This window comes from Corvus moneduloides, chromosome 1, assembly GCF_009650955.1.
Source record: "Corvus moneduloides isolate bCorMon1 chromosome 1, bCorMon1.pri, whole genome shotgun sequence".
Classification (NCBI taxonomy): Eukaryota; Metazoa; Chordata; class Aves; order Passeriformes; family Corvidae; genus Corvus; species Corvus moneduloides.
Window position 1 is genome coordinate 8815969 of NC_045476.1, and position 21747 is coordinate 8837715.

Consider the following 21747-nt stretch of genomic DNA (forward strand, 5'->3'; position numbering starts at 1 on the left):
TCTCTTCCAGACTGAGACTTTGACTTCCTGCACCACTTTGGCTAAATCATTAAATTTACCCTATGTTTCACACCATCATTTATAAAATGAACCATTTTTTTTCCTACCTAATGAGTTGTTATGAAAGCAAGTCCACTAATGATTATAGGGTACTTGGACGCTAGAGAGGTGAAGACCTACATAGATCCTCTTATTTTTCTTCCAATGCCCTTTGCACCTTTCTCAGCCCTCTTTCTGTTCTCCTTGATCATAAAGTGATCGCAATACTGAATATATGAGGTAGGAGTCATACTGAGCAGTTGTTAAGGGGGGGTCCTTAGCACCTTCACCATTTCTCCTTAAGGAAATGATGATGATCTGTGTGGGAATAAGCATTCATCCCAAAAGAAAAAAATGGAGTACTAGGGGAATACAGAAATGACCTGTCAAATGCCTTTCTTTTTGTAGCAGAATGTATTCAGCTTCATTCTAGTCAGATATTACCTGCCTAACGCATCTTTTTTTATTTATTATATTGTATAGATTTTGAATTAGGCCTTGAAGGGCAAAGAGACTTCTTAGCTCAGATTAAAAACTGGCTTGCTAAAATCTTGAAGGAAGAGTCCCTAATACAGTTCTTTATGCTGCTGTTGCTTGAAGCTGAAAAAGATCCAATTAATATTTGCAGGATGCTGCTGATCAGCAGCCTTTAGCCTGGGATCATGCATGGCTCAGTATTCCCAGGCAGCCAGGAGTGCAATGGAAGATTCATTTGCACTATTGTGAAACAGCAAAAATACACCTGAGAAAGAAAATAAGGGGAAACAACACAGTGCCAGTGAGGACACCGAGCTGTCTCATCACAGTGTGTCTGTGTTTAGGAAGAATACAAGTGTTTGTCATGTTTGGGTGATGGCTGCATGACTCATGTCTAAAACTGATGCGTCATGGTCAAAGCAAACGCGTGTGCAGCGGCTTTTCACTGCCTTTCTTCCCTCCCCATGTGAAGACTGACAAAGAGGCTTTCTTGGGTTTACTACTGGATTTTCTGGCCCTTTTCTGCATTCAGCTTTGCCACAGCAAGGGAATAGACAGTGAACTATGGAGATCAAAGGACAGACAGTAAATAGATCCAGGTCTGTCAGAAGCCTAATACACAAACATACCCATCTATACTTCTGTCTGTCATAGTGTATAGAGACAGAAGTGGGCTCTCTGGGGAGTTAGGAGGGTAAATCAGCACTCATGGACTATTACACTGTCACAGCCATGCTGTTTCCAATGTCTAATGTAGCTGGACATAGCACAGATATGCTGTAGATTTGCACATCTCCTAAAGCCCTACACGCCTCCAGCTTCCCACTGACAGCTTCTAAAGGAAGGCTTGTGTAGCTGCCCCAGCGAGCGTTTGCCCCATTGAGTACTTAATGTCGCAGCAAAACATTTAATCACACCATATGAGGGGCAAACTCAATCTGATTAAAGAGAAAAGGGTCATAACTAGGGGGAGTGTAACACCACTTCTTCACTGACCATTAGTTTTAATGGCAAAATGGTAATATTTACTAACTAGCTTAGTCTCAAAGGCCCAACCTCATCTCATCTACTCCAGCCATCCTTGAAGTTCGAATTGGAGTTAGTCATCTCCTCTCCCAACAGCTAAGAGAGAGAGGGTAAGCTCTGATGGGCAATTCATTTGCCTGAGAATTATCCTCCAGAGGTGTGTATCGTTCTCCTTGATGACTGAGGAGACCCAGACAACTAGGTTAGGTGAGATGCTTAACACTAGATGTTTTATATGTCTAAAGTTAGCTGGAATGAACCTGGGCTGAAAAGAGCTGAGTTTCTGCTCTTCATTTCTGGGCTCACAAATGCTAGAATCTGCTAAATCTTACAGTGTTTGAGATCTGTGTTTTGTGTCTGTAGCCTTCCCTATTTCCCTCACCTCCACATTTGGTGATTTTGAGGGAAATCACAAAAGAAAGGCAACATGGAATCACAGTGAAAAGATAAACCAGCAGTATAGTGTAGTGATGGCCATGGAAGTGAAAAATGTGTCATATGAGTAACTGCTGTTTGTAAAGAAACAAGAGTATTTTCTTCCTTCAACTTGCATTGTCTAAGTGTCCACTAAATTACAAACACTTGTTAAGTATCAGAGATAAAAAAGGGAGCTGACCATCAGGTAGAAACTACAAAAATAAAAGAAATTTCCATTTGTAGTTATCCAGATTGCTGCTGCTGGACGTCTGCTCTTGGGCAGGAGGATCTTTTGATGCTTTTCATGGAAAGAGAAAAGCTTTTAAAGAAAACAAAAAAGATTAATGTATTCAGGTTGGCATTTTCATTATAAGCTTATTCAGTCTTTGAGATGAACAAAATCTGTGTGCATGTGTGTGTAGTTAGGGATGGATCCAGCCTACACCTGAGTCAGTGAACTGTCTGTAATTTCAGACAAAATACGTAAGTGCTTCTGTGCACCTAACAACAACCCAAATTAAAATTTCATTACATTTATTAAAAAGAAAACCAAACAAAACCAACTTCAACAGAAGTACCCAGTGGGCAAAGCAAGCATGTAAGTGGAGAAGGGAGTGCTTCGAGCAATAAAAGTGAAGTAATTAAAATTATTGTGATGGTCATGCACACACAGAGTATACATTACATATATGCATTACATAATGTGTTCTTGTTTACACATTTTATATTAATACTTGAAGACTGCATGTAATAAATGTACAAATGTGATATGGCTTTGTCAGTACACAATCCAAAGGAAGGTGACACTGAAGATGAAAGACCTAGGCACAGTCTAATATTTTAAAAAATGATACAGGAAAATAATGCTTCTAAGTTTTACACTGATTTTAACTGCCTTGCAGGAATAGAAATTCACTGCCGACATGTCAGTTTTTAAGTTAATATCCTTGGTCAATGCAGAAAAAACTATGCAGAAACCACTCACTGTAACTGAATGCAAATGGATGCTAATTTGAGGACCAATCCTTCCTCACTTCCACTGCGTGTGAGTATTGTCACATCACATTCTATACACTATAGGAATTGTTTCTCTCTTTTATTAGATTTCCTCCACCCTCCCCAGAAGTTAAAAGTAAAATGAATATGCCTAAATTACTACAGAAGAATTGCTAAAGAAATGGAAGGTAATGAGTTCTATTCCATATGGGGTAAAATATCCCATAATCACCTATTGTCACTCTAGAAAATACCAGTGCATACATCTAAATTCAACTTACACACGCATGTGCAGACACACACACACACATACAAAGCACATACAGAGCAAGTATTATGCATGTGCTGTTACTTCCTACTAATAGGTGTTCCTCAGGATCAGCTCCCATAGAGTTTTACACAATTTGCTTCTTTTATTATCTTTTTCAGAAACTCTTGGTAAAATACCTGAAAGGCAGTTATCTCCATGTGATGAATCAACACGAACAAACTTAGGATGTGCAAAGTTAAGATGTGCAAAAATGACATTTATGAAAACACACCTCAGTTGGCCTTAAAAAAAATCTTGAAGTCCCCTTTGGAAAATACGCATTATCTTTCCAGGAGACACAGAAGCAGCTTGCCTACATGAATCTATTAAATTGTAAGAACTACATTTTACATTACTTTCATTTTACATTGCATGTAGGTGGTAAAGCTCTCACAAGACAGTACATGGAGTGACCTGAATAAAAGAAGCAACTGTTATGGATTCATTCTTTAACAGAGTTTATCCTTAAAAGTGACTAAACTGGCCCAGCTATAGAAACTGTGGAATAACTACACTTCAGCTACCAAATTGTACCCTTTACAGCCAAAAAGACTACCACTGGTCAATTGAACACTTTGCTGCATGAGATTAGCTACTGAAAAAGAAATGGTTTTACTCTCTGTATATAAACTTCCTTTTGCAAACATGTGCCTAGCTGCTTTCAAACTGGTAGCATAGTACTTCTGTGACCCAGCTTTTTCACTTTTCCATATCCTAACCTACCCATTGTGTGAAAAAATGCCGCCCGAATTCCTTATCTGCTTGTCTCCTCCTTAGTTTCAGTCAATGACCTCTTGTTTTCAAATTAGTCACTATCTCAAGCTGCTTATTGACATCAATACATTTCTTTCAGGGTCTTCTAGCACTCTGTGGGGACCCCCCTCGTGCCCCCTCTCCCAAGGAACAGCCCATGTCTGATCAGTCTTTCTTCACAATTCATTTCCCCAAACCCTGGATAATTAGGATTGCTTTCTACCATACTTCCCTACTCCCAATTTGCTTCCAATAAAATCCTCAGAATAGCAAACAACTCAAGAAATATGGCTCTTTTATGGTAATACCTGGCCACTAAATTATATAAAAAAGAAAAAAAAGATAAAGAAATTTTATCAATAACATGTTTGCTTTTTGCTTGAAATCTTTACATGCCATAAAGGAAACCATCTAAAAATGCAGACCATACAGCATACAGTGGGAAACATCAACCAAGAACAACTTCCCCAAGGTCATTAATCCATTTCAGAACAGAAGCTTGTAGAACATGCTACATTTTTATGTTCTTCTTATGAACTATTAATTGATGACTCCATACTGGCAATAACATGTGAAAAGCTTTAAAGTATCATATGTGTTTTTCAAAGGAAATAAACACTGTTTTAAACAGCTTTTTCTGAATAGTGAGAGTTCTCTGCTCATCTCAGGCTGGACCATGAAAAACTATCCTATACATTCCCTATACACTTCTGCATGTAGCTGGGGGCCCAGCTCTCATTGTGATTAATTATCTGCTGGGAAAGGCTGCAAGAACGAGCACTATTTGCCTAATTGTGTTTCCAGGGTAACTCATTACATAAAAGTTACAATACATAAATGCAGCTCATTTGAAAAACTGGCCTTATAACATACAATATGTTTACATGGGCACGAGGAACTTCTTTTGGAAATTGAAATAGCAGCATTTCAGATTTACATGGTTGGCATTACTGCTGTTGAGAACTGAGGCAGTCTTGTGGCTAGCACAGCAGTAAACAAAGCAAACCTCAATATTTTGGCTCTACATTTTTTTTTGTGTTCCTAGAGATAATAATATGTCTCACTCAAATCTCAAAGACCAGCCGTGTGATTAATTCAAACTTAGACCCTGAAAACAACCATACTTTTTAGTCCTGAATTTTTCTGCTGTAAATTTTTCTCCAGAATACCATCTGTTCCTAATCCCACTTTTTGACCCTCTTACCATTAACTACCTCTAAAAAAAAAGAAAAAAGAAATCTCCCATTTACATTATACATTCTCTCAACCTCTGTATGAAATGTAGTATGTTAAATTTTATTTTCACTGGAGAAGCTGGATCCTAGGCTGAGGAAATATTCCCTCATTCACCAAAAAGCATGTCAGAAATAGTCACCTCTAGACTTGTATCAGCACAAACGAACAGTAGAATTTTCTCAGACTTTGCATAAGGACTCAAAAATAAGCAGATTGAATCCATTTTAACATGAATATGGGCAAGCATTTCCTTTCATAAAATCCTTTCAGAGAGGAGCTAACCCCACAACTTCATTATGATTGTTAAATCCACACAGCAGATAAGCAAAACCTCAGCAAGGGTTCAGATTAGCCCAAATCATTTGATCACGATGAGTCAGAAGGCGAATTAAGGAATCTTTTGTTTTGCCTTAAAATGTCACGGTATAAACTGCATCTGCTCAGGAGCTGACTCACAAGACCCTCAGACAATAGGGTAGCAGGGGCAAGGAAAGGACTTGGGGAGATAACCTCCGCAGCCAGCCCAGGCCAGAGTGTGTGTGCTCATCAATTATAATCCAAGCTTTTGAATGCAAGAGAATAAACCGTTGGTTCGGCTTTGCTAAATCGAATCTTTTTTGCTGTGTTTTAGAATTTGGAAATCAATACTTTAAAAGGATTTTAAAATTCATATTCGCCTTCCCTTTGACTCATCTTGTTTCAGCTAGTTCAAACACAAGAAAATGAATGGTCAGCAAACCCTAAGCAGGTGCTGGCTGGATTAATATCTAAAAATCAAACTATTATCTACACTATCCAAGCCTCTCAGTTCAGAAAAATGAAAGTGGGAAGACTCATAATCTCATTTTTTTCTTTTTTTTTTCTTTTTTTTTTTTTTTTGGGTGTGTGTGTGTGACAAGAACACTCAATAAAAATGTCTTGCAATATATCACACTTTTAGTCACTACAAGAAGCCTGCGAGAAAGACATGAAATGAGAAAATTCTCAACTTTTCTCTACATTGCACAAAAAGAAAAAAAACTGATCAGCTCAGCATTATTGTGAGTTTAGGGTGAGGAAAGAATATCAAGGAAATGAAATCTAAATCATCTTATCTTCCCTAGTAACAAAGGATAAAACTTGTAAATACATCAAGAATGTTGAGATTCTCAGCAGAAGTCAGCCTCAGAAAAACAGTCCTTATCAAAAATCCAGCAAGCATTGTTATCTACAAAAACAATCCATTATAATTTTTTGTATCTATTTAAATAATGAAAATGCACGTGGGCTGAACTAAATCACTTCTCAGCTTCTAACTCAAAACTAAATCTTGTCCTAAGCTGGCTGTCATGGAAATGAGAGGTGATTTGGTGACTGTCTTAAAACTGTAACACCCATGTACAAATAGTTATCATAGTCAAATAGGTATCATAGTTAAAACATGTTAAATAGTATTTAAATATGTTACTGTAAGGCCAGATTTAACACTGTTTAGTTTTCCTTATTGCTTTGATGGGTATAGGATCAGGGCCTCTACATATCACAGAATCATAGAACACCAGGTTGGAATGGGACCTCAAGATTCAACTGGTCCAAACCTTCTAGGCAACAGCATAGGAAGCTAGGAAGAAAAAAAATTACAGTAATAAACTACACGATAAATAGCTACATTAATTGTTGGAACAACAGAACAAAAGGATATACTTTGCATTGAAAACTTGCTGCTGACATGACACAGGAATTATAGCACTGGATAGACACTGCTGCTCTCTGACTATTCCAGTATCTCAGATTATTTAATGTGGCTGTTTGGAGTAAGTGCACAGATGCAGTAATTTCATGTACCGCGAGGACACTGAAATTCATTAAGAACCACCCCCAAGAGCAAATCCATCCCAGTGCCCCTGTGAGCTCCTGCACATTTTTCTACCAGCTCAATTCACCCCCCAAGTACACCACAGGAGCATTTCTGCCCTTGGTACCAACTTTTACTGTCCTGCAAGTGCCCTGAGCCAAGATGCTTTGCTTCTTTAAATTTTCGTTCCTTAAAATTCCCTTCATCAAAGGGGTTGGGACTGTCAAACTGATGTGGAAGATGTCAAGCACAAAATCCTCCCCAGCTTGATTTCTTTTCCCCTGCTTTAGGCTTTAGAAACAGGTCCCTTGTTGGTGGTTTTCAGCATCTAAAATAATGTGAGGGTTGGCAACAGCAGGATAGTAGAAGATATGAATTTATAACGTGTTTAATAGACTAAGTGTTACCACTAATTTAATGAACAGTGGAAGAAATTGTAAATGACAAAGGCATTTACAGTTAACTGTCTAAGAGAATGCAGGGAAGTAAATCGTTACATGAAAAAGGAGCTCCTTTGCCCAACCTACCCTATTAAAGACCCCACTAAAGAGCCAAGGCATTTATTGATTGCTTTCTACTTTCCCACTGCTGAAACTAAGTACTCCTCTATTTACTTTGATTTAAAAATGCATTATTGTCTACTTTCTAATAAACCAGACTGTGGAACAAGAAACTCAAATTATTCTAAGTTTATTCTTAAAAGTCCATGGTGGTTTTTTTTTTAGCTGTGGTTTTTTTTTTTTTTTTTTTTGAAAGACTGAAGGCCTTAATCCTTAAAGGCCTTTTTGAAAGAAGGGTTCCTCGATGCTGGCCCTGCAGCTGGGCCCAGATTGAAAGTGCACTTACATTTTTATGTTCAGCGCTGAAGGACTCTGAAGTTAGCCCTCGCACTGCACATAAAAGCTTTGGAAAGGGCATTCTTTGCCACTCGTGCAATTCATTCTCTAAGAAAAGGAAATGGAAAGAAAGATTTCATGTCCAGGGCTTCAGGCCTTTGATCATTTGATGAACATTGGATCCTCAACCTGGGCCTCCAGCTTCTCAGGCCAGACAAAGAGGGCCCCGGCCGCACAGGCTGGGCCGCGGCTCCCGCCCGAACAAAACCTTTGGCGGCCGCACAGTGTGACAGCCTGGGAAAGGCCCACCTCAGCAGGGCTGAGATGCCCGCTCTGCCCTTTGATCTTTCATTTAAACTCCAGCCAAAGCACCAGGTCAGGGGATTTCGCGTTGCACACCCCCACGGGCAGAGGGGAGCAGGTCAAGAACAAAATGGGGGTGACCGATCTCCAAAAAGCCCTGTGACGCCTTTCTCTGGCCAGTTTCACATGACTTGTCTGGCATTGTGAAGCTCTAAGCCCACACTTAAAATGGAATTTGACATTACATGGTACAATGGAGTCAATAAATGGCATTCTTCAGTGCTTTTACAACAAAGTCAACCCTCCCTTAAGTGGCTGAAAGCCCCGAGCTAGAAAATACTTCTCATTTACTTCCTTATGCCAATAAATTGCATATACTTTAAATCTAGTTTTCATTATGGCATCTTACTGCTGATGGCCGAAGTGAGTGAACAAACACTTAACAAAGGTCTACAGTAATTTTATGATGTACCATTGCTTCTATTTTTAAAGTCCAGGTTGTCATGTGGCAAGTAACAAGCATTGGAAATATCTCCATATCCCTTCACAGAGCAAAAACCTATTTTCCAATGAGCATGAAAAACTAATCTCATCCCACTGAAAAATTTATTTTCAGTACAGCGCAAAGGAGAAGGCAAACATACAACTTCTTTTAGCATCAGTGGCAATTTCCACATGATGCTTGCGGGCAGAAAATTCAGTCCATGTTTGATGAGACACGTTAACAGAATCCGGAGAGAAAAAAGAAAAAAGCTAAAATCTTCTTTCTAAAGGGACCGGATGCCACCACGTCCCAGAGGACTGGAATATTCAGGATGCAACAGCAGATGACTGCAAAGCATGGAGAGTATTTTTAAACTACACATAAAAATATGTCTATGTTAGAAGAACTTCAACAAAACCTGTAAAGTGATTAGAATTCAACGAACTAAATATTGTTTCTCTCTATAAATTAGTATGTTTTTACAACTAATTCTTTTTCATTAAATACACGTGTGCATAATGCCAGATGTAGCTTAAGAACTCAGGTTAAGAGTCAATAAAGGCAAATTTCTTTTTGTTTATTTGGTCAGGTTTACATGCCCACTCTCACCCTCCTTCCTTCTGAAGACAGTATCAGCGTTAAAAATTCGTTTAGTTCTAACAAAGATTATTTCAGGGTATTTCAAGTGCTTCCCACCATGAACAATTTACCAATCAAGAAAAAATAAAGGAATGGTCCCACTCTCTAGAGAATCTATAGATTGTTCATTTTAAACAAACAAAAGTTTATGTTTAGTTGACAGATTATTTCCCATGTCATAAAATTACGTATCACAGATGAGACTTCTAAGAAACAGAAAAGTTAAATACATTGTTCAATATCAGATAGTGCCAGAACTGGGAATGGAGACTTATTTTCAGTCCTCTGTTCTGTTCACTACAGTCTTTTTCCTTCTAAGAAACAAATCTGTGCCAGACATGAGGCCCTGTCTGGCATCACCACCTCTACACACTTTGGTGGCAATGGGCAGCTCCAGAAAGGAAAATAATCACATCTTACCATCATGGCGGGGTGACAAGGGGACCAGGCAACAGCCATGACACAGCCCGGGACCCAGGTCCTGTAACCACTAAATTATGATTTTGCAGCCCCAAGGCATCTCTTCTGAAAGCTGAAGTAACTATTTTAAATGATAAATTTAAAAATTCAAATACTTCTCAACAGCACAAACACACCTCTCATTCAAAAAGCATTTGTGTTAGGTATGAAAATAAACTACAGAACATTCAGGAAAGAGTACCATTTGCCTCTAATTTATTCTCAGATTTTCTGTGAATATTGCTCCCCCACTGTTGTTATGGCAACACAAGCACATCTTTCAGTACCGAGGAAGTAACAAGCCTTTCGATTCTCACCTTTGGCCATTTTATTGAGAACCATGTCAATTAGAATGTAGGTTCCACTTCTTCCCGCACCATCGCTGCCAACAGAAAAGGAAAAAGAAAAAATAAAACCTATCAATGTGCATCTAGACTCAACATGAAGGTAGCTGCCCTTACTGTTATAGTGTACACATGGTGGGAGAGGAGAGAATGAGGGGTTAAAGGAGGGTACTGAGAGGAGAGAAAGCTTAAGAGAGAAAGAATAAACACAAGCTGGTCGTGGAAGATTAACTACTACCCTGCATGGATAACAGGGCTTTGTTTTGATTTTTTAAGCCAAGTTTTGTTTATGCAAGAAAAAACATTTTAAACAACAGTGGAAAACCCTAAACCAGGATACCATTTCTGTCCAAAAAGTGGACATACAGTGATCTTACTGTCACTCATGTATGAGATCAAGAACTCAGAGTAACTTTGACTAGAACATTATCCAGAACAGTCAAAAATGCCATAGATTGCATTTGAACACAGTGGTCAGAAGGAATGCAGAGACCTGTTCAAGAATATTTGACTTCTGAGGACTACACTTTCTTCACTATATGAGTGGTTTGTTTTTTCTCTGTACCTTTTCCTTTATTTCTTCCCTAGTAGCAATGACCAGAAAAAATATTATCTTGTAAGTCCTAAGAAATAGCTTTAACTTTTGTTTATCAGTAACCGTTCCTCCGAGATGTGAGACCAAGCCTCGGGAGAAGAAAAGCTCCTTAATCTGAATGCAGCTTGTGTCCCTTTCAGAGAGCAACGTGTAATTGCCAGCATGATGCTCTTTTAGAGCTGCTGTTAGCAAACATAATTAAGACTTTAAGTAAAAGCTTTTTTTCTTTCCCTCCCCAAAATTTTTACAAAGGTGCATGTGTGACCCATTAGACTGGTATGTAGTTTTATTAATTAAACCATTATTTTTATTGATAGCTCAATTTGGGTACAAGAATTAACGGAAGGAAAAATAATAGAACAGCACGAAGCGCGTTATTGCATTCTGTTTACAGGCAGACTATGAAACAATTTCTGTAGACAGAGATTTTTTTCTTTCAGTCACTAGATCGCTGTTTAGAGAAAAGGAGCTAGTGGTAATAAGTTTTTTTTTCTCTGTCTATGGAGGGAACAAAGACACAATCTTATTAGTTAAGCTGAATAATGAGAGACAAGACAGCAATCAGGCTCAATAAAAACAAAAACTGCTGAGCTCATGGTAGATATTTGCATCCATCACAGTAAGGAAAGAGCGAGAAACTTGAAGGCTCTTCATTGTGCATCAAATCGTTTTTTTCTCAGGTTTCCTGAAGGCAATGCAGACAAGCCCCCCCTTGGAGCATTCAGCTCCTTGCATCCTCACTTGGCTGAGCCACACGTGAGAAACATGTCCCCTCCCTCCTCCCTCCCATCCAAAGTGAAGTGCCGCATGGCAAACATCCTGCCTCTTAGCAGGGCTGTTTTGCTGTCTTCATTATCTACAAGGATATTTTTGATAAATAAGAGCAACATTTTCCTTATAAGTCAGAACCTCCAATGGCAAAACCCAACATTACTGTTATTATGGCAAACTTTTCCACTGAACTGCCTGACTGCTTTTGTGTGCATCTATCACATTGTCAGGCCTAAAAATACTCTTAAAGGATTACTCAATCTCTGGACAGGTTTCTACTCCCTGAGATTGCTCTCTTCTTACCATAATCTCTAAAAACAAGCAAAGAAGAAATAAAACATAATTGAGTGCAACTAAAATAAAGCAGACTAAATTGGGAGGGCATGCAAAGAACATCTATAATTTTGAAGGAGATGTATGAAATTGAAGTGCTACTTATACCAGAAAGTGTGGCCAGACATTGTTAAGTCATGGCTCAACATCTACAAAATCAGTTGAAAGGATAATTTTATTATGAAAACAGATCCTAAGTATTAAATAGCATTAAAACTCAGTTGAATTATACTTAACACTTTTAGTCTACCTCACTGTTTAGTGATTCAAGTAAAGCTTTAATTTGCCCACTTTGTTCATATCTATGTTAAATTCTTACACATACAGATCTCTCTAAAGCTATTTTAAAAATTGTACTTGCCTGCAATGAACAACTACTGGACAAGAGCGACCCCTGTAGCACTTGTTTACTTTTCTGAAATAAAACAGACACAAAAAATTAATTAAGCATATTAGATACTGTTTCTTTAGCCAACTGTCAAAAATAAGCAGTAAGAAAACACAAATATTGCTGTCTTTAAAGAAATACTCAGGTTGATAGTTTCCTAATATAACAAGCTGTTTGGTAGGTAATCTTGTTTAAAGCTTGATTCTGCTTTGCTGCCATAGAAATCCCAGAAAACATTCCATTATTACTGGTGTCTGGGCAAAATAAATGAGCTATTTTCTCAAATGGTTCATGTCTTAGCTCCAAAATGAAGATTATCTTGAGATGCTTTAATTTTGAAACAAACTTTGAGTTCGTGAGCTTGCTCAAAGAAATATCAAGGGGCATCAAACTGAATACAAAATTAAAAAGGCTATCCCACTACACTTTGTACAATGTGTGCTGATTTGTAACACCACTTCTTCCCAGAAAGGCAAATGCCAAATCTCCTGAAACGCTTCTTAAAAATTCTAAAATGTAATCTTATCATAGTAAAAATAACTAAACCCATCAGTAAGCTTTGGGTCTACTGCTTTGGTTCAACAGCAAAAGGGTTATATATTTAATATTTACACCTTGTTGTCTTCAACAGTGTCCTGGTTAAACATTCTCAGTGGCAAGAGAATATATGTGAAATCAATCAATAAAAGTATAGCCACAGAACAGGTCAGCTGATATGTAAACTCAATGAAGGAATTAACTAGTGCTGAAGCAAACCAAGATACTCAGTCTAAGAATAGAGCCCACAAAATTGGTTTAAATCTATTTAAATTGCCTCAGAAAAACCAAAATCCCAAGCCCTCTCTTTTGCTCTAGGATATATTTTGCATGTCAAGTACGTTACAGGCCAAAAACCCATAAAATATGCACACATATGTTAACAAGGCAAGATGAATAAAGGCTAAAATGGGAAAGCATTGCTTCAAGAAATCAAAACCTTTCATTCAAATTATTTGATGAGATGTTTGAGTTTACTGGAGCTAGAAGGTGTCCTATAAAATCATTTCATAGGGCAGCCTCCAAGGGGTGCCCAGACCCTCTAATAGGCCTCAGCTCAGTATAAGTGCTACACAGGATCCTGATCACTAAACTGAAGGGAGCTGCTGAAATTTGACAACAGTGGTGTGATGTTATTATGAATTTTAAAGCATAACTAACCTACTGAATCATTTAGTTCTTGGCTGTTCATCTATTCACTAACATCTGTGCTGTGAAAACATGCACATATCTTTAAACACTGCTTACAGTATAGCCTGAAGATGCCTAAACTTCTGACAGGGTGTTGGGATACCTGGAACTCAACCCAAACAGGCTATGGAGGTATTGGTGATATCCTATGAAACCATGTTTTCACATTCTTCTTTTTGTTACTTATGATTCTAACCAAACTTGACAACAATATTAAGTTCTTGTAGGGATTCCCTTTAAACATTTGAATTCAGGAACTTTTCACCATTCTTACTCTCTTGCTTACCTATGTAAATCATACTTGCAGAGACATTGTCTCTATTTATATTCCCTAGATGTAAGTAATTAATGCAGTAGAACAATGTTCTTATTAAATGAGTGGTAAGCCATTGAGAAGCACATGACTTCAGAAGTTAAATGGACCATTCGTATGTCCATAAATACATCTATATGCAGGTAGTATGAAGCAAAACTTCAATGACTCGGGCTGCAGCAGAGTTTTCACATGAATGAACCATTCAATTCTTGATGGTCAGATCTTGAGGATCAGCTCCTTCTATATGATATAAAGCCTGGTATTGATTTTTTTTTTTTTTTGTATTGTATAGTAAATTATATTTGAAATGTCTGTACCAACACCTGATATAGTCAACCTGCATTCCCCAACTTGCAGCTGGTCACTCTCCCCCCACCCCTATCATGTGCATTAGTAAAGAGCTGTTTTTCCATTTATAGTATTAAATAAAAGCTAATCACAGCAGAGGGGTATTTACCGTTTCTCTTTCTGCTTGTGTGGTTCCTTTGTTCCTAGTGTGGCACCACTAATAAGATATCTGCATGTTGTGACTAGCCATCTACCAAAGTCCTAATATAATTTCAATGACAAACTCAATCTAAATCTATCAGACCTCTCAGTAAATCAGACAGCCAGAGACACGTTAGGGAAAGACACCTTATGTTTGTCAGTTTTATTGAAGGCGTTTCAAACATTTTCATTATCACACATTTCAGAAAACACATTAAAACAAAGGATTTCAATCCAGCTGGTTCATAGCTTTGTCTATATATAGCTTATGAAAATATTTAGAAGTGCAGCAACATCTCATTTCATTCTTAGTTCTGGCTAATGAGAGTGAGCTGAAAATTCATCAGTAAGCAAGATTCTTGAATGTTGAAGAAAATATATATTATATATATATATACAAATACAGGAAGAATTAACTTAGAAAGAATGATTAGTAATACAAACCAACCCTTGGCTCATTGAGTGAAAAAGAAATCATCATGCAAACCATCAGCAAGCAAAGGTCAGAGGTCGTTAGAGGCTCAGAAAAGGGGTTTCCCACATTGTCCCTGCAGCAGAGTCACAGTTTCCAATGATCACTTTTGTGACTATGCAACTGGGCTCATATTACTAGCTGCAACATCACAAAAATGACACTGGCAACCGCTAATTAGCTGGCAAAATAAGAATTTGTCCATTTTTAAAGTGAGCAGTGTTAGTAAATGCCATTGCACACAGCGAGAAGTGATAGCATAATAGATATATATTTTAAGCAAAGCCCTCACATGTGATACTAATTATCTTTTAGCTTAGCAGTCCCTCTTTAAAGTGTAAATGTGCTCCCTCTGGGCTCAAGAAATATTTAATGACACATATCAGTGCATGACTAACAAGCTAGTCCAGAGCAATAATGATTGGTCTATTGTTCAAAATGAAATTAGGATTCCAGAAGCATTTAAAACTGACCAGTGGTTTCCGTAGTAGCCTCACCTCTCAGGGACTGTCTTTTGTACAGATTTGTAAAGTGTATATAGAATAATCTCTTTTTGGCAATTTATTCCTACATTATGAAAGTATGATAGATTATTCAACAAGGTTTAATGTATCTGCTAGATGCAAAATCATCTAAATCACTGTTTGATACATAGTAAGAGAAATGTAAGCTTTCAGTTTTCAAAGAGACTTGCAAAATTTACTTCAATAAAAATTTTAAGGTCCATATTTCCACAGACTCTGGGCAAGGTAATTTTGGGAATCCAATTTTTCTTGGTGATGAATTATAAAAAATAGAGGGTTGGTTATGTATATGCTTAATTTCATATATGTATGTGAATATATAAATATACACACATATCCATATATATATACAAACACACTGAATGCACATAAAAACATAGATAAGATTAAAAGAAATGAGAGCAGCCCCTTCCTAGCACTACCCTACTAAGAGTATGCTAGCACTGTCAGACATTTTTCTGGGGGCTTTATGACTCAGCTGTCGTAATCCAGCAGAGTTTGTACTTTAAATAGAAAGCTTCAGGTGCAAAACATGTATTGTATAAATGAATTCCAAATACATTATTTTAGCAATAGTGCATTAGGTTTTTTGTCATTAAAAGAGAACAAAAAAAAAAAAATAAAAAAAAAAAAAAAGGAAGATCAGATGACCAAGAAAACTGAGATTCATAGACCAGCTATTGTGCATGCCAAAATTCCTTTTCAGGCGGAATTTTACTATGCATTCAGTACTATGAGTTCATTGTACAAAATCTGCACGTAGCAAATGATTACAGTACCCTACACTGGACTGTGAATACATGTGAAATGAACACTCAGAATTCAATTAAATCTTAACAGGTTCATTCCCATACTGGCTTAAAATACAAAGAATGGCAGCTCCACTACTTTTCTCAGCTAGTTATCATTTTTCTTTTTCAAAGTATTGCACAACACTTCTTCAACACGGCTATTTAACCCTTACACAATGTCACTCTAAGAAGCACTTTCTTGGCGATGTGAACTGTGACTTACTGTAGATCTAATCCTGCAGCTCACGGAGGGACCTCAATCCTTACTGAAACTAGTCAGAGGCGAGGTGCTCTGAACTTCAGATGTCCTGGCTGTACAGGCTCATTTATGCTCTAGTTAGAATTGCTAACAGATTTCCCACTAACTTTGAAAAGAGCAAAGCCGGACGCTGCACTGGCTCTGTGCTGCAGCCTCACACAGCTTAATGGAACCGATTCACAATTCTCACTACAGAAATTCACTACAGGCAACTTCCTCAGTACCACGAGCAAAGGGAAATCAACCTACAAAAATCATATTAAAGTTGAACCCAGAGAAGAAAACCTTGAAAATTCAATTACAATTTCAACTCCATCCTATTGCTGCGCTTCCTTGCTCCACTACCGCTTTTGTGTTGCGACTCTGTAGTGTATCCTTACATCCTCACCTAGCCACAGCTCCAAGTGACTCAGAGCAGCTGCACTCCATTACCTGACCTGCACCGTGTGAGATGTCTCTCTGCTTTGAAAAGCCTTGCAATACGTACAAGAATACTGAGTGGATGAAGGGCGGCATTTAGTCCTAAGTTTTTAAGGGTAAAATTTTGTCAACAGACAACTGTGCAACCAGCTCCTGTTGGCTGTATGCCAGCTTCTCCCCTCGGGTGCAGATGCACAGCTTAGACTGGCATCAGTCAGAGCTCCCAGCACTCATTGAAAGAAACAAGTTTGGACCTTTTGAGCACTGAGCCCCTTATAATCACTTCGGGGGGTTGTAGATAATACTGTAGAGCAGAGAGAAGAACACGCGATCCCACAGGCCGCTGGCGGATTGAGCACCAACTCCCCAAACCTCCTGAAGATTCTTTTCATTAGTCATAAGCGCATCGCTGTGGATTAGCTGGTGCACGCTAACACCTACACGTGATGCACTGGGCACGGTTTGCAATCAAATGAAGATTATTTCGCTCCAGTATTTATCATGCATGGCTTTAATTTTCAAATTAAAATTTAGATAGGCGCAGCAAACATTAGAGAAGGTGGCAAGGACTTTCACAGCTTTTGCCTTTGTATATTTGTATTTTAAAGCCACACTGACTTTCTTTAAAGTTCCAAAGGGTACACTTTGTCAACATTTTCATCTGCTTTTTCAGACTTCCACCTTCCTGCAGCCAAAGGTCTACAGACCTCACTGTTGGATCCTTATGAGCAAATGGTCCCATGGGAATGACGCTATTGCCATATGACTCCATTGTGATTCTTTTTTTCAAGCATGCTCATTCTTCCTAATTTATTTGTGAGGGTCCTGAAATAAGGATCTTAGGGGAGCCACACAAAAAGCCTGGAAGTTGCAGAATGGATAAATACTTGAAAAACAAAGAAATACAGAAGCACTGAAGATTATACAAAGGGAGGAAAGATGTCGATCTCTAAATGGGAAACGAAGATGTCTTAAACCCAGGCAACATCTCTGTGTGAGGAAACACTAAACATCAACCTGCTGAAGATACTTCTGTTAGTTTAGCATTGTGGCATCACAGGCTGAGGAGCCCCCTTTCAACCCAAAAATCTTCGAAGGAGAAATAAAAGCACTAGTCTAGTTCCTCAGATCTGTATCGTTTTAAATGAACTGCCATACTTTGTGCTTTACCTGCGGAAATCCAGAAGTGATCTGGTGGAAGCAGGAACCCTCTGATCGTTCCAGCTGAGGAAGTGGAACTGCGTCACTGTGCGGGTCTCGTTCGTCTGAAGGTTCTTCAGGTAGAAGCTCCTCACGAGGAAATCCTCGCACCAGATGTGCTCAGAGACAAGATTTACCTACACCCACAGGAAGGAACAAATGGAGATCAGCAATTTTGGTTGCAAGTCACGTCTTCAGGATTGCAGGTGTAAGATTTCTGGGATGAAGGAACTGCATGAAAATTTTATTTTTATTAGCAAATTGGCCAGTATGGGGAAAAAAAGAAAAAATTGATTTAGCAATCAGTGTAGCTGTCAGGAAGGGGTTAGCTGCCATTGCTATTGAAAAGATAAGAAAAATTTTGACAACTTTAATGCAAAGTGAAATTTCACTAAATTTAATATTTATAACATTATGTGAATACAAAAGATATTTTGTATTGAAAATGTGTTAGACTGGCAGTTGCTTTCTTTTCATAAATGCCCACAAATGCATCACCCAAGCCACTCTCAGAGGTCTTAAAAATCTGAGTTGAATTCACATGAGAAGTGAAAATTCAGTTTCTTTTGCTATGAAGGAAGATAAGCATTAAAAAATGCAGCTTATTTACAGAGCTCATCTTTTCAGAAAATGACTTTATTCCCATTTTAGTTTAAATAACAGTATTTCTTCACAGGTTCTCCACATTTCTTCATATTTGGCATTGTGGTATTATTTTCTTCCTCTACACAGCTTGACCACTGGAAAAATCTGACAGTCATTGTCAATGTTGAATTGCAACAAAACTCATGATATGATATTTTGGGCTAGAAATGCAAAGCAGAAAATAAAAATATATATTTGTTGTTGTGACTGAGGCAAGAGATAAAAATAGATAGGATTAATTACTACAGCAATATAGAGATTTTTCTACAAGGATTTACATATGGCTATCGTAAGGCAAAATTATCTAGTACCAAAAATACTATTTTCCTGTAAAATATAAATACAAATACATGCTTTCAATGTCAACCAGTTGCAAAAACATTCGAAATGCAAAAATTATTGTCCCTTTTAATATTGCAATATTTCACTCATTATTTACTGTATTTTATTCAGTGGAAACTACCTTGCTGTTAAAGCTGCGCTCCAATTTTTTTGCGAATGTGAAACTACTCGAAGGCACACCAAGTGTATTTCAGAGTCCTCCGCTCGACCTCCAGGTTAGATCGCCTCCAACACCATTCTGCCCCGCATGGAATCAGCCCCTGCACTTACTGTCACGTTTGCAACCAGATATTTTGTGTAGGTACCTCGTAGATGTGGTAGAGGTTTGACCCTTCATCTGGCCAATAGTGGTAGCACTGTTTGACTCCGTTTTCCACGAGGGGTGTCAGCATGACAATAACGACACAGCCGTTCTCCCAGACCATCTGCAGACAAAGAAAGACACCGTGGCCACATTGTGACTGCCTAATTACTGCGTGACATGTATAATTACTGCACTCAGACACACAATCAAAATTTATTCCATTCACAGAAAATTTATTTCATTTTCATTAGACACTTTTACTCTGCAGCTGCTTTCAAATCCCTGAATAAACTGGCACCATATTTTGCAGGCGTCCATGAAATATTAAAGAATTTCCTGTGATTTCAATTCAGGTCATCCACAAAAACTCTCCTTGCTCCTGGTACCGTGTTCAACCGCTTTTCTGTCAAACTTTTAGATCCACTAAAGGAACACTGAATGGTGCTTGCAGAACACCCATCTATTTAAGATTTGATATTTAACACCGAAGCAGCACAGACTTACTAAAGTCACATGTTCTGAAACCCGTTTGTGTTCTCAACCCCACGTCTTTTTTCAGTTTGCCAAGTAGCAAAAGCCATTAAAATCCTGCACTGCTGGAACAATCATAAAAGTTGCATCTGAACAACAATAATGAAGAAAAGGCAAGAAAAATTCAAAGCAAATCTGTTTTTCCAGGAACATTTTGGGTGGAAAAATCATCCCTCCAAATGCACATTTGTAAAAGATTCGTTGCAAATGTGCATTACTTTCTTTTTCCTTCTTTCTTTCCTTCCATTTTTGCTATGTTTTCTTTCTTCCTTTTTCCTTTCTTCTTTTTAATTTTCTTTTCCTTTTAATTTTCCTTTCTCTTTCCCTCTTTTCTACTTTATTTTTCTTTCATTATTTATTTTTTTTCTCTCCCCTCCTCCTTTATTTTTTCTAGTTCTGTTTTCCTCTTTTATTTTCCTTTTTTTTTTCTGGAGGTAGAAGGAAAATCCAGCTTGTGCTGCAGACAGTGCACTCACAGAGCACAGGTACAGCAGGAACAGAGGAAAAGAGAGTATCTTCACTGCCAGCATGATCACTTAATAATTCAGACCAGCCACAGAATAGGATACAAGAATCAAGCACATCCTCAACTAAAGGATTTGTGGATGTCTCTCAGAAATAGCAAACAAGCAGAGTTGCTCTGGTCTGGCATATCTCTGTTCCAAACACAGCCCATGGCTGAACAAAAAGGCTCCTATGAATTAATACCAAGCAGCATAATCACTAAAAACTGTTATTATTATGCTGTACATTGATGTTATATTTGCATACAACATTCATTGTCTTTTTGCTAGCATATAAAATTACTAAATGAAGAGTAAACTGCTCTTTTTGTGAAGGGTTATGTTTATTTCACAGAAATATTTATAAGCAACTGTATTGACATGTAAATTTTGTCAACAAAAAAGGCCTTTGTCTAAACTGTGCAAAGATGAGATGATACATTCAATTCAAGGATTATTTTTTTTAATTACATATCAAATAAAAAGGTTTCCCATTCATGGATAATGATGTTGTCTTCTCTTTTAAGAATAGCTTGCATATAGAGAAACAAATAACATTTTTCTTCCCTTTTTTCATTTTGCGACATAATTAAAACAACTTTTAAAACTGGCTTAGAATTATTTAGAGAAATGAATCTAGGGTTTACACAGAATAGAGTTATTTATCATTTTGAAAAGAAAGGGGGTAAAAAAAATACAGTGGAATTTAAAAAGAATCTTTTTTTTTCTTTTAACCCCTTAAAAAGGTTTTTAAGATAAAAATGTCTGTAATTTCCTCATCCTCATGTTAAAACCTCACAATGCCACAAAACCATTTAAACATCCTTTAAAATTATAGACACTTTACAGACAGATGTATATTTATTGTTTTTATCTTTTTTGTACTGCATTTGTTTCAGGCCACAGCTGGAAACCTTCTTTATATGTAAGGAAGATGATACAGATTTCATTCATTCTAATGTAGTTTCACCTTTTTCAGCCAGCAATCAGACTAAGATAAGAATTCAAAACATGCATCTTACTTTAAAACTAGCCCCACTAAATCAGTACTTTCATCACATAACGATTTAATGTGCCTCTAGAAGGTATAGAAGCTCATTGAAGCCATTACGAAAATGAGGAGAAACACAGTTTTTATGAGTGTAATAAAAATACAATGATCTAGACCATAAACTAATCATCGAGCACTCTGCTTGTGCCACCCAAGTGTAACATTATAAAAGCCCACTCATTTAGAGAGGAATCCTTACAGTTTGGCAACCCTGTTCATTGGTTCAAAGATAGAGCATTTCATTAGAGAGGGGCTGTCTGCATCTCTGAAGATTTCATTAAGCATAAATCCAAATGAAAGTTAATTTAAACAAACAATTTCAAAGTTACTCTGGGGTATAATATTTCTTTTAGGTCATTGTGTGAAAAGTAGAAGTCAAATCTACTAAATCAAGAAGGCAATACAATCTAGTGCCTTCATTCCTGTTACAAGC

At 37.6% G+C, this 21747-nt stretch overlaps 1 protein-coding gene across 4 annotated transcripts in view; it reads right to left on the reverse strand.

Annotated features, from left to right (window-relative positions):
• Positions 1-21747, reverse strand: part of PTPRN2 (protein tyrosine phosphatase receptor type N2) — a 659325-nt gene that overhangs the window by 15236 nt on the left and 622342 nt on the right. For all 4 annotated transcript variants that reach the window (XM_032099269.1, XM_032099287.1, XM_032099259.1 and 1 more), the window contains 4 exons: positions 19231-19350; positions 17909-18075; positions 12214-12267; positions 10127-10191 (listed from right to left, as the gene is read on the reverse strand). In XM_032099269.1, the coding sequence (XP_031955160.1) occupies positions 10127-10191; positions 12214-12267; positions 17909-18075; positions 19231-19350 (406 nt within the window). The remainder of the gene's footprint in view (positions 1-10126; positions 10192-12213; positions 12268-17908; positions 18076-19230; positions 19351-21747) is intronic.